The 16,664-nt window shown below is 43.5% G+C and overlaps 1 protein-coding gene across 1 annotated transcript in view; it reads left to right on the top strand.

Moving 5' to 3' along the window:
* The window catches only part of LOC134356052 (natural cytotoxicity triggering receptor 3 ligand 1-like), a 30,530-nt gene that overhangs the window by 1,520 nt on the left and 12,346 nt on the right, over window positions 1-16,664 (top strand). The window contains exon 3 of the mRNA XM_063066573.1: window positions 40-345. Within this exon, the coding sequence (XP_062922643.1) occupies window positions 40-345 (306 nt within the window). The remainder of the gene's footprint in view (window positions 1-39; window positions 346-16,664) is intronic.

The following is a 16,664-nucleotide window of genomic DNA, read 5'->3' as shown; positions in this document are numbered from 1 at the left end:
AAAGGGTTTTGTTTTATTTTAATTTTCCCCTTCTTTCAGCTGTTCCCTCTCCTCTGAAGATTGTATCTATGCGATCGGCAAAATCTTCATCTGCTTTCCTGATACTCCAATGCAGAACAGCTGCTTTTTATCCAAAAGAATTTAACCTCACCTGGCATAAAAATGGTACAGAGGTCCAGCATGGAATCAAACATGAACAATATCCAACTGCAGGGGGTTTATATGAAGTTATCAGCTCTTTGGAAGAGTCACAGCCAGTCAAGAAAGGCACGGTTTATGCATGTCAAGTTCACCATATTTCGACATCAGTTCCAGCAACTGCCAACTTCACGGTTTCTAAAGAAGGTAATGCCTTACAGTGGACATTTTAATTGATGGAAATACGTTAAAATGTTTCAGGCATATGTAAGCCATTTTTCAAGCAGCCGGTTGCTTAGGTTAGTCCCGCTCCCAGTGGCCAGGAGGCATCTTTCCATCAGTCATGCGCACAAACTGCTGAAGGAACTCAGCGTCGAAGATCGTGTGCAGTATTTCCCAGAGCAAAAAAAAAAGTATACCTCTTTGGATACTGCTGAGTTGGGGAGAGGGGGTGACCCATGAGATCACGGCAGCAGCTGCCAGGCTGGTGGCACTGTGGGCGGATCTGAAGCTCGACAGGGAAGGGCAAAGTAAAACAGTGTGGTAGTTATAGGGGATTCGATAGTTATGGGAACAGAAAGGAGATTCTTTGGCAGTAAAAAGAGCAGGATGCTGTGCTGTCTCCTGGGTGCTATGCTCCATGATGTATTGGAGTGGGTGCAAGAACAGCTAGATGGCATTACACATATTGGTACCAATGGCATAGGCAGAAAAGAGAAAGAGGTCCTAGGCAGTAAGTATATAGAGTTAGGAAGTAGGCTGAAGAGAAAGACATTTGAAGTTGCAATCTATGGATTGGAACCTTATCTGGGGAAGGGGTGACGTGCAAAATGGACGGGTTTCCCCTGAACTGGAAGGGAACCAACATCCTAGCCAGGTGGTTCACTCTTGCTACTCAGATGAGTTTAGCTAGTTTTGTAGAGGGCAGTGAACCAGAGCTCCTGGTCAGTAAGGGAAGGATCAGACCAGAAGAAAGTTGTCAGGGAAAGTACTGAGAGGGGAAAAATGGAAATAACAGGTATGAATGATAGGAAGTATTTTAACGCTATGACTATTATGGGTAAGAGTGATGAGTGTGGATCATTGAAACTTAGTTGAGAGAGGGGCAGGGATGGATGACTAATGTATCAAGTTTTCGAAGTATTAGAAAAGACATCAGAGGAGGTAAAAGAGGGAGGGCTGAGTTGCACTACTGATCAGGGACAATATCACAACTGCAATCACGTGAAGACGTAATGGATGACTGAGACACTGAGTCCATTTGCGTGGAACTCACAAACTGGAAGGGTGCAATTACACAGGCCGGGTTGTATTACAGACCCCATAATTGCCACCGGGAAAATTATGTAATCAGATAAGGAAATGTGCAAAAATAATAGGATTCTTGTCATGGTGGATTTCAACTTCCCTAATATAAGCTGGAAACTTCTGAGTGCAAGGGGTTTAGATAAGGATGAATTTGTTAAGTGTATCCGAGAAGATTTATTGAATCAGTATGTGGATGGTCCAACGAGAGAAGGGGAATGACTGGACCTGGTGTTGGCTAATGAGTCTGGTCAGGTGACTGACCTTTCAGTGGGTGAACAGTCAGGAAACAGTGACGTCAACTCCTTAACTTTCAGGATAGCTACAGATAAGGATAGGTATGGTCCTTGTGGGAGAATTATAAATTGGAGTAGGGAAGATTATGAGGGCATTAGGCAGGATCTAAAAAGCATTAATTGGGACCACCTTTTCTTTGATGTGCATGTCACATCAGACACAGATGGAGTTTAAAGATCAATTGCATAGAGTACAAGAAAGGGATGTTTCTGTTCGAAGGAATGACGGGGATGGAAAGATAAGAGAACCTTGGATGTTCAAAGAGGTGGTGATTTTAGTCATGAGGAAAATGGAAAAATATGTAAATCTTCGGAAGTTAGAATTAAACAAAGAACATGAATTGTCTAAAGAAACTAAAAAAGAACTGAAGAACGGAATTAAGAAAGCCAGAATAAGCCATGAAAAGGTTGTGGGAAGTAGGATTAAGATAAATCCCAAGTCATTCTGTGCATACATCAAGACAAAGAGAATAATTGTAGAGAGGGTTGGACCACTCTACGATAAAACGGGGAACACTTGTTTGGATGCAGGGAGTGCGAGTGAGGTACTTAATGAGTACTTTGTTTCAGAATTTACCAAGGAAAAGGATATAGAGGACCAGGAGATCAGTTAGCTGACTGATAAGTTAGGGGTTTTGGTGGTTGAGGAAGAGGGAGTGTTGGGCCTCCTTATGAGCATTAAAGTTTCCCGAGCATACTGGGATTTGTCCCAAGGTTATTGAAGGGGGCAAGAGAGAAGATTACTGAGCCCTTGCCCAGTATCGTTGTGTCCTCTCTAGCCACAAGAGGGGCTCCAGATGACTGGCGAATGGCTAATGTTGTACCTCAATTGAAGAAGGAAACAGGGAAAAATCCTGCAAGCTATAGACTGGTGAGTCTCACATCAGATGTAGGGAAATTGCTGGAGAAAATTCTTACAGTTAGGATATGAGCATTTGGAACCCCGTGGCCTAATTAGGGAGAGGCAGCATTGCTATTTGCATGTCAAGTCATGATTACCAACTTGACTGAGTTTCGTGCCAAGGTGACGAGAGAGATTAGTGAGGATAGGACAGTTGATGTTGTCTACATGGATTTTGGTGAGATATTTGACAGTCCCAGATGGAAGGCTAATCCCGAAGTTTATGAAGCAACATAGGGTCCATGGCGACATGGTTGTTTGGATTCCGAACTGGCTTGTGCATAGAAGGGACATATTCGATCTGAAGGTCTGCAATTAGAGAAATTCTGCAGGAAACTGTACTGGGACATCTGCTGTTTATGATGTATATAAATAACCTAGATATGGATAAAAGTGTACATGGGTGGGTTAATAAATTTGCTGATGATACCAAGGTTGCTGGAGTTGTAGATAGTGTAGAAAACCGGCAATGAATTCAGCCCGATTTTTATCAGTGGCAGATATGGGCGGATAAATGGCAGATGGAGTTTAACCCAGATTATTGTGAGGTGCTGCACTTCAGAGGAGCAAATGCAAGGAAACAGCACACTGTTAAGGGCAAGATCCTTAAAAGTGCTGCTGAACTGAGAGATCTTAGGATCCAAGTTCATAGCTCCTTTAAATAAGCTACGCAGGTCGATACGGTAGTTAGGAAGGCTAATGGGATGCTTGCCCTTATTAGTTGAAACACTGAGTTCAAAAATCAGGAGGTTATGTTGCAACTTTATAAAACTATGGTTAGGCCTGCATTTCGTACAGTCCCACTATCGGAAGGATGTCGAGACTTTGGAGACGGGGTATTAAAGCTTTAGCAGAATTCAGCCTCGTTTAGAGGGCAAGTGCTATCACGGGAGGCTGGTAAACTTGTTTTTTCTTCTCTAGAGCGTCAGAGGCTGAGGGGAAATCTGCCAGAGATTTACAAGGTTATGAGAAGCATAGATAGAGTGGACAGAGTATATCTGCTTTCAAGTAATCAAATGTCTAATACCAGTGGGCATGCATTGAACGTGAGAGCGGGTAGATTCAAGGGATCTGAGGGTAATTTATTTTTACTCTGAGAGTGGTAGGATTCCTGGAATGCACTGCTTGGTGTGCTGGTAGAGGCAAATACTTTAGAGGCGTTTAAGAAGTGTTTGGATAGGCACGTGGTTATAGGGAAGATGAAGGGATAAGGTCATAATGTGGGTAGGAGGGATAAGTGATAGGTTGTTTTGGATTAGCTCTTTTATCTGGTTCGGTAAAACACTGCGGGCCGAATGGCCTGTCCTGTGCTGTGCTGTTCTATGTTCTATGCGGAGGGTTATAAACAGACGACATTTCGAATAAATAGAGACCTTTCATTGGGAGTCGACAAGAAGAGGGCATAAGCCAGCATAGGAAAATTGATGGGCCGGTGGTGGGGGCCTGTTGTAAGCTGGCAGATGATGGTTGAGACTAGGTGAGAGCGAAGGTGGGTGGGTAAGAACCTGAGATGTGAAAGGTGGAAGAAGCAAACGGTTGAAGAAGATGGAATCTAACAGGAGTGGATAGTGAACCTTGGAAGAAGGGAAGGGGTGCTATAGGGAGACAGTGGGCAGGTAAGGTGAAGGGATGAGAGGGAAAACAGAATGGGGAATAGACAAGGAAGAATGAAAGAGAGGGGGAGAAATTAGCAGGTTAGAAAAATCGATATTTATGTCATCAAGTTGGAGGCTATCTAGATGAAATGTGAGGTGTTGCGTCTCCAACCTGACATGACCTCATCATTGCAGTACAAGGCGGTTCAGAGATATCAGAATATAAACCAGAAGTCCAATTGAAATAAGAAGCCAGCAGGAGATCCTACTTCTTGCATTGGATGTATCGAAGGTGCTCAACAATTGGTCCCCCAATCTGTGGCGGGTCTCACCACAGATTAAGCGTCATCTCACCTGGAAGGTCTGATTTGGACGTGTAGTGGCAGGCGTAGCACTTGTAATGCTTGCAGGAATGGATGTCACGAGAGAAATGAATGGGGAAGGATAAATGGACAAGGAATATCTGCTCCCTTCACCGTACATCGACTCAGATCCAATCGTCCTGTCTGTACTCTAGGGTAATTCTCATTGCCCATAATCTATTGCCCAATAACACTCAGTATCCAGCACAGCATCCTCCATATCTTCTGTCTTGTTAACCACAGAGTCAACCTGCACAGTTACTTTGAGCGTACTATGGACTCGGACCCCAAGATCCCTCTGGTCATCCACACCGCCAAGAGTCTTACCATTAATACTATATTCTGCCATCATATTTGACCTCCCAAAATGAACCACTTCACACTTATCTGGGTTGAACTCCATCTGCCACTTCTCAGCCCAGTTTTGCATCCTATCAATGTCCCGCTGTAACCTCTGACAGCCTTCCACACTATCCGCAACACCCCCAACTTTTGTGTCATCAACAAACTTACTAACCCATCCCTCATCATCATCATCCAGGTCATTTATAAAAATCACGAAGAGTAAGGGTCCCAGAACAGATCCCTGAGGCACACCACTGGTCACTGACCTCCATACAGAATGCGACTGGTCCACAACCACTCTTTGCCTTCTGTGGGCAAGCCAGTTGTGGAGCCATAAAGCAATGTCCCCTTGGATCCCATGCCTCCTTACTTTCTCAATAATCCTTGCATGGGGTACCTTATCAAATGCCTTGCTGAAATCCATATATACTACATCTACTGCTTTACCTTCATCAATGCGTTTAGTCACATCCTCAAAAAATTCTATCAGGCTCGTAAAGCATGACCTGCCCTTGAAAAAGTCGTACTGACTATTCCTAATCATATTCTACCTCTCCAAATGTTCATAAATCCTGCTTCTTAGTATCTTCTCCATCAATTTACCAACCACTGAAGTAAGATTCACTGGTCTATAATGTCCTGGACTATCCCAAGTCCCTTTCTTGAATAAGGGAACAACATTGGCAACCCTCCAATCCTCCGGAACCTCTCCCGTCCCCATTGATGATGCAAAGATGATTGCTGGAGTCCCAGCAATCTCCTCCTGCACCTCCCACCATAGCCTGGCGTACGTCTCATCCGGTCCCATCGACTTATTCGACTTGATGCTTTCCAAAAGCTCCAGCACATCCTCTTTCTTAATATCTACATGCTCAGGCATTTCAGTCCACTGCAAGTCATGCCTACAATCACCAAGAACCCTTTCCATAGTGAATACTGTAGTAAAGTATTCATTAAGTACCTCTGCTATTTCCTCCGGTTCCATACGCACTTTCTCACCGTCACATTTGATAGTTCGTATTCTTTCATGTCTTATCCTCTTGCTCTTCACATACTTGTAGAATTCCTTGGAGTTTTCTTTACTCCTGCCCACCAAGGCCTTTTCATCGTCCCTTCTGGCTCTGCTAATTTCCTTCTTAAGCTCCTTCGTGTTAGCATTAGAATGTTCTAGATCTCTAACATTACCTAGCTCTCTTAACCTTTCAAAAGCTTTTCTTTTCTTTTTGACTAGATTTACTGCAGCCTTTGTACACCATATTTCCTATACCCTACCGTAACCTCCCTGTATCATTGGAACGTGCCTATGCAGAACTCCACACAAATATCCCCTGAAAATTCGGCACATTTCTTCCGTACCTTTCCCTGAGAATATCTGTTCCCAGTTTATGATTGCAAGTCCCTGCCTAATAGACCCATAATTCCCTTCACCCTTCACTTCACCTAAATGCTTTTCTAACTTGTCTGTTCCTATCTCACTCCAATGCTATTGAAATTCTAGTTTCATGTAACTTGGATCAGAAGGTGTAGAATCAGAAGGGTCGAGCTAAGAAACTACAAAAATAAAACCACTCTGATGGGAATTACATACATAAACCCAATCAGTAGCAAGAATTTGATCTACAAATTACAGAGGGAGAGAGAAAATACATTTTATAAAAAAAACAATATTGCAATAGTCATGAGGTATTTCAATATGCAGGTCGATTGGAAAGATCTACCTGCATATTGAAATTGGTAGTGGATCACGGGGAGGGAAGGGGTGTTGTAGAATGCCTATGCAATGGCTTTTTAGAGCTGCTCGTGTTTGAGCCCACCCGGCATCAGCTATTCTAGATTGAGTGTTGTACGACAAATTGATCAGAGTGGTTAAGGTAAAGGAACTGTGAGAAGGAGAAGCTGAAGCCAGATATATTATTTCTTAGTGCATGCATGCATTTCTAAATAACAATAAATGAGGACTGAGTGTCCTCATATTCTAATATATTCCTATTACAGTGGAGTAAAAATAATTACAGAAACATGAGAGAGGAGCTAACCAAAACTGATTGGAAGGGAACAGAAGCAGAGGTGACAGTACAGCAGCAATGGCTAGAGTACCTAGGAGCAAATCATAAGGGGCAGGATAGCTACATCCCATCAAAGAAGTATTCTAAAGGCAGGATGACACAAATGAGGCTGACAAGAGAAGTCAAAGCCAATATATATGCCAAAAAGAGGGCGTATAATACAACAACATTTAGTGGAACATTAGAGGATTGGAAATCTTTTAAATACCAACAGAATGCAACCAAAGAAGTAATAAAGAAAGAAAGGATGGTATATGAGTGTAAGCTAGCCAACAATATGAAAGCAGATACAAAGGTTTCCTTAGACATAAGTATGCAAAAGAGAGGTGAGGGTAGATATTGGACCACTTGGAAAAAAAATCCCTGAAGAGGTAGTAATGGGGTCGAGAAAATAGTGGACGAACTAGACACATATTTTGTATCATTATTCTCTGGGGAAGACACCAGCAGTGTGCTGGAAGTTTCTTAGGGGAAGACGTGAGTGAAGTTGCCAATACAGGGGAGAAGGTGTTTGTGTAACTGAATGGTCAGAAGTTAGATAGGTTACCTGGGCCAGCTGATGTACACTCCTGCTCTCAGAAGGAGATGCCCAAAAAGATTGTAGAGGTTTTTCTAATGATATTTCAAGAATCAATGGATTCTGGAATAATTCCAGAGGACTGAAAAATTACAAATGCCGCTCCACACTTCAATAAGGAAAAGAAGCAGAAGAAAGGAAATTACACGCCAGTTAGTCTGACCTCAGTGGCTGAATGGATGCTGGAGTCCATTTTTTGAGGGTGTGCTTCCAGGGTACATGGAGGCACATGATAACATTAGCCGCAGTCAGCATGGTTTCCTCAAGGGAAAATCTTGCATGACGCATCTATCTGGATTCCTTGAAGAAATAACAGCAGGATAGACAAAGGAGAATCTTTGCATGCTGTATACTTGGCTTTTCAGAAGGCCTTTGTCAAGGTGCTACACATGAGGGTGATTAACAAAAATTAGGAACCCATAGAATTACAGAAAAGATATTAGCATGGATAAAGCATTGGCTGATTGGCAGGAAGCAAAGAGTGGGAAAAAAGTGGACGAGTCTGTGGCGTATTTGAGATTGGTCTGAATGACATTGTGGACATTACTGAGCCGAGGATGAAGGAAGGCCACGGTTGGGAGCTTAGCAATGAAAGATATGTTTTGTATCAAAAGGACAGGCAGGAAGGCATAGACGGTGATGTAGCTCTGTTGGTAAGATATGAAATTATATCTTTAGAAAGGAGTGACATAGGGTCAGAGAATATTAGATCTTTGTGGGTGGAGTTACGAAATTGCAAGGGTAAAAATCACTAGGGGAATCATATACCGCCTCGGAATAGTAGTAAAGATATGGTGCTGAGATTGTAAAGGGAGTTGAAAAGGCATGAAACAAGGGTAATAGCACAATAATAATGGGGGACTTTAATATGCAAGGGGATTGGGAATATCAGGTAGGTCTTGGATCGCAAGAAAGGAAAATTCTTGAATCTGTACCAGATGGATTTTTAGAGCAGCTTCTCTTTGAGCCTACTTGGGGAAAGACTATCTCAGACTGAGTGTTGTGGAATAACCTAGATCTTATTAGGGAGCTTAACGTGAACGAACCCTTAGGAAGCAGTGATTATAATATGTTTGATTTTGTACTGCAATTGGAGAGGGAGAAATATAACTCCTAAGTATCTGTATCGCAATGGAATAAAACGAATTACAGAGGCATGAGAGAGGAGCTTTCGCAGGTGGATTGGAAGAGACCGCTGGTGGGAATAATGGCAGAGCAGCGATGGCTGCAGTTCCTGGGGGTTTTTCACAAGGCCCAGGATAGATATGTTGCACAAAGGAAAAAGTTCTCAAATAATAGGGGCAGGAAATCATGGCTGACAAAGAAAATTAAGTACTGCATAAAAGTCAAGAAAAGGGCACATAATGTAGTACAAGTGAGTGGATGATTGGTATTCTTTTAACATCCAACAAAAGTCAAGGATAAAAGCTATAAGAATAGGAAAAATGAAATATGAAGGCAGACTAGCCAGTAATATTAGGAAGGATACCAAAAGTGTTTTTTTTTCAGTTATATAAAGAGTAAAAAGAAGGTGGGAGTTGATGTTGGAAGACTGAAGGATGATGCTGGTGAAGTAGTAATGGGGGACAAAGAAATGGCTGGTGAACTGAATGGGTACGTTGTATCTGACTTCACTGTGAAAACACAAGCAGTGTGCCAGGAAGTTCATGAGTGCCTCTGTTATTACAGAGGAACAAATACTAGGCAAACTCAAAGGTCTTAAGGTTGATAAGTCACCTGGGCCAGATAGACTACATCCCAGAGTCCAGAGAGAGGTTGCTACAGAGATAACGGATATATTGGTCATGATTTTTCAAGAATCATTTGATTCTGGGATGGTCCCGGAGGACTTAGTTGCAAATTTTACTCCACTCTTTAAAAAGAGAGGCCAGTTAGCCTAACCTCAGTGGTTGGGAAGGTATTGGTGTCAGTTGTTAAGGATGAGGTTTCAAGGTACTTAGAGACTGATGACAAAATAAGTCAGAATCAGCATGGTTTCTGTCAAAGGACATCTTGCCTGACAAATCTGTTAGAGTTCTTCAAGGAAGTAACAAGCAGGGTGGATGGAGGGGAGGCGATGGATGTCATTTACTTCGATTTTCAGAAGGCATTTGATAAGGTGCCACATGTGAGGCTGCTTAACAAGATACAATCCTATGGTGTTACAAGAAAGATACTGGCATGGATAGAGGAATGGCTGACAGGCAGGAGGCAGCATGTGCGAATAAAGGGGGCCTTTTCTAGTTTGCTGTCGGTGACTAGTGGTGTTCCTTAGGGGTCAGTATTGGAACCACTACTTTTCACATTTTTTGTCGGTGATTTGTATAATGGAATTGATGGCTTTGTGGCAAATTTGCGGATGATACGAAGGTATGTGGAGGTGTTGGTAGTGCTGCGGAAGAAATGCAATTGCAACAGGACTTAGACAAGTTGGAAGAACGGGTAAAAAAAGTGGTAGATGGAATACAGTGTTGGAAAATGTATTATAATACATTTAGGTTAAAGGAACAATAGTGCAGACTGTTATCTAATTGGGGAGAAGATTCAAACATCAGAGGTGCAGAGGGACTTAGGAGTCCTCATGCAAGACTCCCAGCAGGTTAAATTTACAGGCTGAGTCTGTAGTGAAGGCAAGTGCAATGTTAGCAGTTAATTCAAGGGGAGAGAATATAAAAACAAGGAGAGAATGCTGTGTCGTTATAAGACACTGGTCAGGCCACACTTAGAATACTATCAATAGTGTTGGGCCGCATAAATCAGAAAAGATGTGCTATCACTGGGGAGAGTCCAGAGGAGATTCACGAGGAGGATACCAGGAATGAGGAGGTAAACAAATGAAAAGAGTTTGGCAGCTTTGGGCCTGTACTCGTTGGAACTTAGAAGGACGTTGGCGGCGGGGTTGGGGGTGGGGGGTGTGGTTGGAGGCACGGAATCTCATTGAAACCTACCGAATATTGAAGTGACAAGATAGGGTGGATGTTGAGAGGATGTTTCCTGTGGTGGGGGTAGCCAGAACTAGAGGGCAAAACTTCAAAATTTAGTGGCAACTCTTTAGAACAGAGGTAAGATGTTTTTGCCAGAGAGTAGTAAATTTCTGGAATTCTATGCCACAGACTGCGGTGGAGGCCAAGTCCGTGCATATATTTAAGGCAGATGTTAACCGATTCATGATCGAGCGGGAAATAAGGATATGATGAGAAAGCAGGTGTATGGGTTGAGTGGGATCCGGGATCAGCCATAATGGAATGGCAGAGCAGACTTGATGGGCTAAGTGGCCTAATTCTGCTACTATGTCTTCCGATCTTATGGTCTTATGGAGGGAGAATTTTTGGTCAGCTGCCGGTGACTAAGGTGTTCCATAGGAGTGAGAGTTGGGACCTCTTCTTTTTACATTACATGTCAATAAGTTTGATGTAGGAATTGATGGCTTTATTGTCAAGTTTCCGGACAATTCAGGACTGAAAGGCTAATCATATAAGCAGACGTTTGATGGATCTGGGACTGTACTCACTAAAATCCGGAAGTATGAAACACAGAAAAGTAGAAATCCTACAGCACAATACTGGCTCTTCGGCCCACAAAGCTGTGCCGAACATGTGCTTACCTAAGAAAGACGTAGGCTTACCCTTAGCCCTCTATTTTTCTAAGCTCCATGTATCCATCCAGGAGTCTCTTAAAAGACCCTGTCATTTCCGCCTCCACCACCGCTGCCGGCAGCCCATTCCACGCACTCACCACTCTCTGTGTAAAAAAACTTACCCCTGATATCTCCTCTCTCCCTACTTCCAAGCACCTTAAATCTATGCCCTTTAGTACTAGCCATTTCAGCCCTGCGAAAATGACTCCGACTATCCACACGATCAATGGCTCTCATCATCTTGAACACCTCCATCAGGTCACTTCTCATACACTGCCGCTCCAAGGAGAAAGGGCCAAGTTCACTCAACCTATTCTCATAAGGCATGCTTCCCAATCCAGACAACATCATTGTAAATCTCCTCTGCACACTTTCAACGGTTTCCACGTCCTTCCTGTAGAGAAGCGACCAGAACTGAGTACAGTACTCCAAGGGGGGTCTGACCAGGGTCCTACATATGCAGCTGCAACATTACGTCTCGACTTTTAGACTCAATCCCCTGACTGATGAAGGCTAATGCACCGTATGTCTTCTTAACCACAGGGACAACCTGCGTAGCAGCTTTGAATGTCTGATGGACTCAGACCCCAAGATCCCTCTGATCCTCCACACTGCCAAGTGTCTTGCCATTAATCCTATATTCTGCCATCATATTTAACCTACCAAAATGAACCACCTAACAATTAAATGGGTTGAACTCCATTAGCGACTTGTCAGTCCAGTCTTGCATCCTATCAACATACGCTGTAACCTCTGACAGCCCTCCACACTATCCAGAACACCTCCAACCTTTGTGTCATCAGCAAATTTACTAACCCATCCCTTCACTTCCTCACCCAGGTCATTTTTAAAAATCACGAAGCATAGGGGACCCAGAACAGATCCCAGAGGCACATCACTGGTCACCGGCCCCCATGCAGAATATGACCAGTCTGCAAACACTCTTTGCCGTCTATGGGCAAGCCAGTTCTGGATCCACAAAGCAATGTCCCCTTAGATCCCATGCCTTCTTACTTTCTCAATAAGCCTTGCATGGGGCGGCTTATGAAATGCCTTGCTAAAATGCATACACACTACATCTGCTGCTCTACCTTCATCAATGTGTTTAGTCACATCCTCAAAAAATTCAATCAAGCTTGTAAGGCAGGACTTGCCTTTGACAAAGCCATGCTGACTAATTGGAACCATATTATAGAAACATAGAAACATAGAAAATAGGTGCAGGAGTAGGCCATTCGGCCCTTCGAGCCTGCACTGCCATTTATTATGATCATGGCTGATCATCCAACTCAGAACCCAGCCTTCCCTCCATACCCCCTGACCCCTGTAGCCACAAGGGCCATATCTAACTTCCTTTTAAACATAGCTAATGAACTGGCCTCAACAGTTTGCTGTGGCAGAGAATTCCACAGATTCACCACTCTCTGTGTGAAGAAGGTTTTCCTAACCTCGGTCCTAAAAGGCTTCCCCTCTATCCTCAAACTGTGACCCCTCGTTCTAGACCTCCCCAACATCGGGAACAATCTTCCCGCATCTAGCCTGTCCAATCCCTTTAGGATCTTATACGTTTCAATCAGATCCCCCCTCAATCTTCTAAATTCCAACGAGCACAAGCCCAGTTCATCCAGTCTTTCTTCATATGAAAGACCTGCCATCCCAGGAATCAATCTGGTGAACCTTCTTTGTACTCCCTCTATGGCAAAGATGTCTTTCCTCAGATTAGGGGACCAAAACTGCACACAATACTCCAGGTGTGGTCTCACCAAGGCCTTGTACAACTGCAGTAGTACCTCCCTGCTCCTGTACTCGAATCCTGTTGCGATGAATGCCAGCATACCGTTCGCCTTTTTCACCGCCTGCTGTACCTGCATGCCCACTTTCAATGACTGGTGTATAATGACACCCAGGTCTCGTTGCACCTCCCCTTTTCCTAATCGGCCACCATTCAGATAATAATCTGTTTTCCTATTTTTGCCACCAAAGTGGATAACTTCACATTTATCCACATTAAATTGCATCTGCCATGAGTTTGCCCACTCACCCAACCTATCCAAGTCACCCTGCATCCTCTTAGCATCCTCCTCACTTCTAACACTGCCACCCAGCTTTGTGTCATCCGCAAACTTGGAGATGCTGCATTTAATTCCCTCATCCAAGTCATTAATATATATTGTAAACAACTGGGGTCCCAGCACTGAGCCTTGCGGTACCCCACTAGTCACCGCCTGCCATTCTGAAAAGGTCCCGTTTATTCCCACTCTTTGCTTCCTGTCTGCTAACCAATTCTCCACCCACACCAATACCTTACCCCCAATACCGTGTGCTTTAAGTTTGCACACTAATCTCCTATGTGGGACCTTGTCAAAAGCCTTTTGAAAATCCAAATATACCACATCCACTGGTTCTCCCCTATCCACTCTACTAGTTACATCCTCAAAAAATTCTATGAGATTCGTCAGACATGATTTTCCTTTCACAAATCCATGCTGACTTTGTCCGATCATTTCACCGCTTTCCAAATGTGCTGTTATCACATCCTTGATAACTGACTCCAGCAGTTTCCCCACCACCGACGTTAGGCTAACCGGCCTATAATTCCCCGGTTTCTCTCTCCCTCCTTTTTTAAAAAGTGGGGTTACATTAGCCACCCTCCAATCCTCAGGAACTAGTCCAGAATCTAACGAGTTTTGAAAAATTATCACTAATGCATCCACTATGCTTCTCCAAATGTTCATAATTCTTATCTCTCAGGATCTTATCCATCAACTGAACAACCACTGATATAAGACTCGCTGATCTATAATTTCCTGGGCTGTCCCTACTCCCTTTCTTGAACAAGGGAACAACATCCGCAACCCTCCAATCCTCCGGATCCTATCTCGTCCTCATTGATGATGCAAAGATCATCGCCAGAGGCTCTGCGATCTCTTCCCTCGCTTCTATTACTTAGGCTTATTATATAGGCTTATATTCGTTGGAATTTAGAAGATTGAGGGGGGATCTTATTGAAACGTATAAAATCCTAAAGGGATTGGACAGGCTAGATGCAGGAAGATCACTCCCGATGTTGGTGAAGTCCAGAACGAGGGGTCACAGTTTGAGGATAAAGGGGAATCCTTTTAGGACTGAGATTAAGAAAAACTTCTTCACACAGAGAGTGGTGAATCTGTGGAATTCTCTGCCACAGGAAACAGTTGAGGCCAGTTCATTGGCTATATTTAAGAGGGAGTTAGATATGGCCCTTGTGGCTAAAGGGATCAGGGGATAGGGAGGGAAGGCTGGTGCAGGGTTCTGAGTTGGATGATCAGCCGTGATCATACTGAATGGTGGTGCAGTCTCGATGGGCCAAATGGCCTGCTCCTGCACCTATTTTCTATGTTTCTATGTTACTATGTTTCCCACAGTAGCCTGGGGTACATTCCATCCGGAGCCGGTGACTTACACAACATGACCTTTTCCAAAATCTCCAGCACATCTTATTCCTTAATATCAACATACTCAATCTTTAAGTCCGCTGCAAGTCATCCCTACAGTCGCCAAGATCCTTTTCCATAGAGAATACTGAAGCAAAGTCTTTATTAAGTACCTCCGCTATCTCCTCCGGGTCCATGCACACTTTTCCACTGTCACATTTGATTGGTCCTATTCTCTCACTCTCTTCCTCTTGCGCTTCACATACTTGTAGAATGCCTTGGGGTTTTTCTCAATCCTATCTGCCAAGGCCTTCTCATGACCCCTTCTGGCTCTCCTAATTTCTTTCTTAAGCACCTTCCTGCTCACCATATAGTCCTCTAGATCTCTATTATTTTCTAGTATTTTGAACCTTTTGTAAGCTCTTCTTTTCTTCTTGACTAGATTTACGACAGCCTTTGTATACCACAGTTGCTGTCTTCGACCATCCTTTCCCTGTGCCATTGGAACGAATCTGCGCAGAACCCCACGCAAATATCCCCCGAACATTTTCCACATTTCTTCCGTACGTTTCCCTGAGAACATCTGTGTCCAACTTATGCTTGCAAGTTCCTGCCTGATAGCCTCATATTTCCACTTACTCCAATTAAACGGTTCCCTGAATTGTCTGTTCCTATCCCCCTCCAATGCTATGGTAAGGGAGATAGAATTATGATCACTATCTCCAAAATGCTCTCCCACTGAGGGACCTGACACCTGACCAGGTTCATTTCCCAATACCATATCAAAAACAGCCTCTCCTTTTATAGGTTTATCTACATATTGTGCCAAGAAACCTTCCTGAACACACCTAACAAACTCCACCCCATCTAAACTTCTCACTCTAGGGAGAAGCCAATCAATACTTGGGAAATTCAGATCTCGCAGCGCCACGACCCTGTTATTATTACTGCTTTCCAGAATCTGTCTCCCTCTTTGCTCCTCGCTGTCCCTGTTACTATTGGGTGGTCTATAAAAAACACCCAGTAGAGTTTATGAACCCTTCCTATTCCTAACTTCCACTCACAGAGACTCTGTAGACAGCAACCCCTCCAGGTCTTCCTCCTTTTCTAAAGCCATGACACTATCTCTGATCAACAGAGATAGTATGAGGGGGGATCTCATTGAAGCATACCGAAAATTGAAAGGCCTTGACAGAATGGACGTGGAGATGATCTTTTCTATGTTGGTGGATACTAACACAATAGGACAATACCTTTGTATAGAGGTGCACCTATCTAGAACGAAGATGTGAAAGAATTTATTCAGATAGGGAGTGGTGTATTTCTGGAATTCATTGCCACAGGGGGCTGTGGTATCCGAGACATTGGGTATATTTAAGGCACAGGTTGACAAATTCTTGATTAGTCAAAGCATGATGGGAATAGGGAAAAAAGCAGAAGACTGGGGTTGAGAGGGTAATAAATCACCCATGATGCAATACTAGAACAGACTCGATGGGCCAAATGGTCTAGTTCTGTTCCAATATCTTATGGTATTATAATTTTAATGTTCCATATTTGGCCTCAGTAACGGCTTACATAACTTTATCATAACATCCCAACTCCTGTATTCTGTACTCTCATTTATGAAGGCCAATGTGCCAGAAGCTCTCTTTCCCACCTTATCTATCTGTGTCAGAATTTTGAAGGAATAATGGATTTGTATTCCCAGAACCCTCTGTTCTACCTCACTTCTCAGTCCCGTAGTCTTCACTGTTTAAGTCGCACGGTGGATAGAATGTAAAAGCAAGGAGATTGTCCTCCCAGCCTCATGATTGTCTGCATTAGACTCTAGCTGCCATTTTCAGCACATGTTTTGAGCTGATCCAAATTCTGCTGTAACCTTGGATAAACTTCTTGCTGTTCACCACGAGCCTAATCTGGGTGTCATCAGCAAATTTATTGACCCTGTTTACTACACTCTAATTCAGGACGTTGATAGAGATGACAAACAAACAATGACCCAGCACCGATCCCTGCAGCAGCCCGC

Source organism: Mobula hypostoma, chromosome 14 (genome assembly GCF_963921235.1).
Source record: "Mobula hypostoma chromosome 14, sMobHyp1.1, whole genome shotgun sequence".
Classification (NCBI taxonomy): domain Eukaryota; kingdom Metazoa; phylum Chordata; class Chondrichthyes; order Myliobatiformes; family Myliobatidae; genus Mobula; species Mobula hypostoma.
This window is presented reverse-complemented; position numbering and strand designations above follow the sequence as displayed.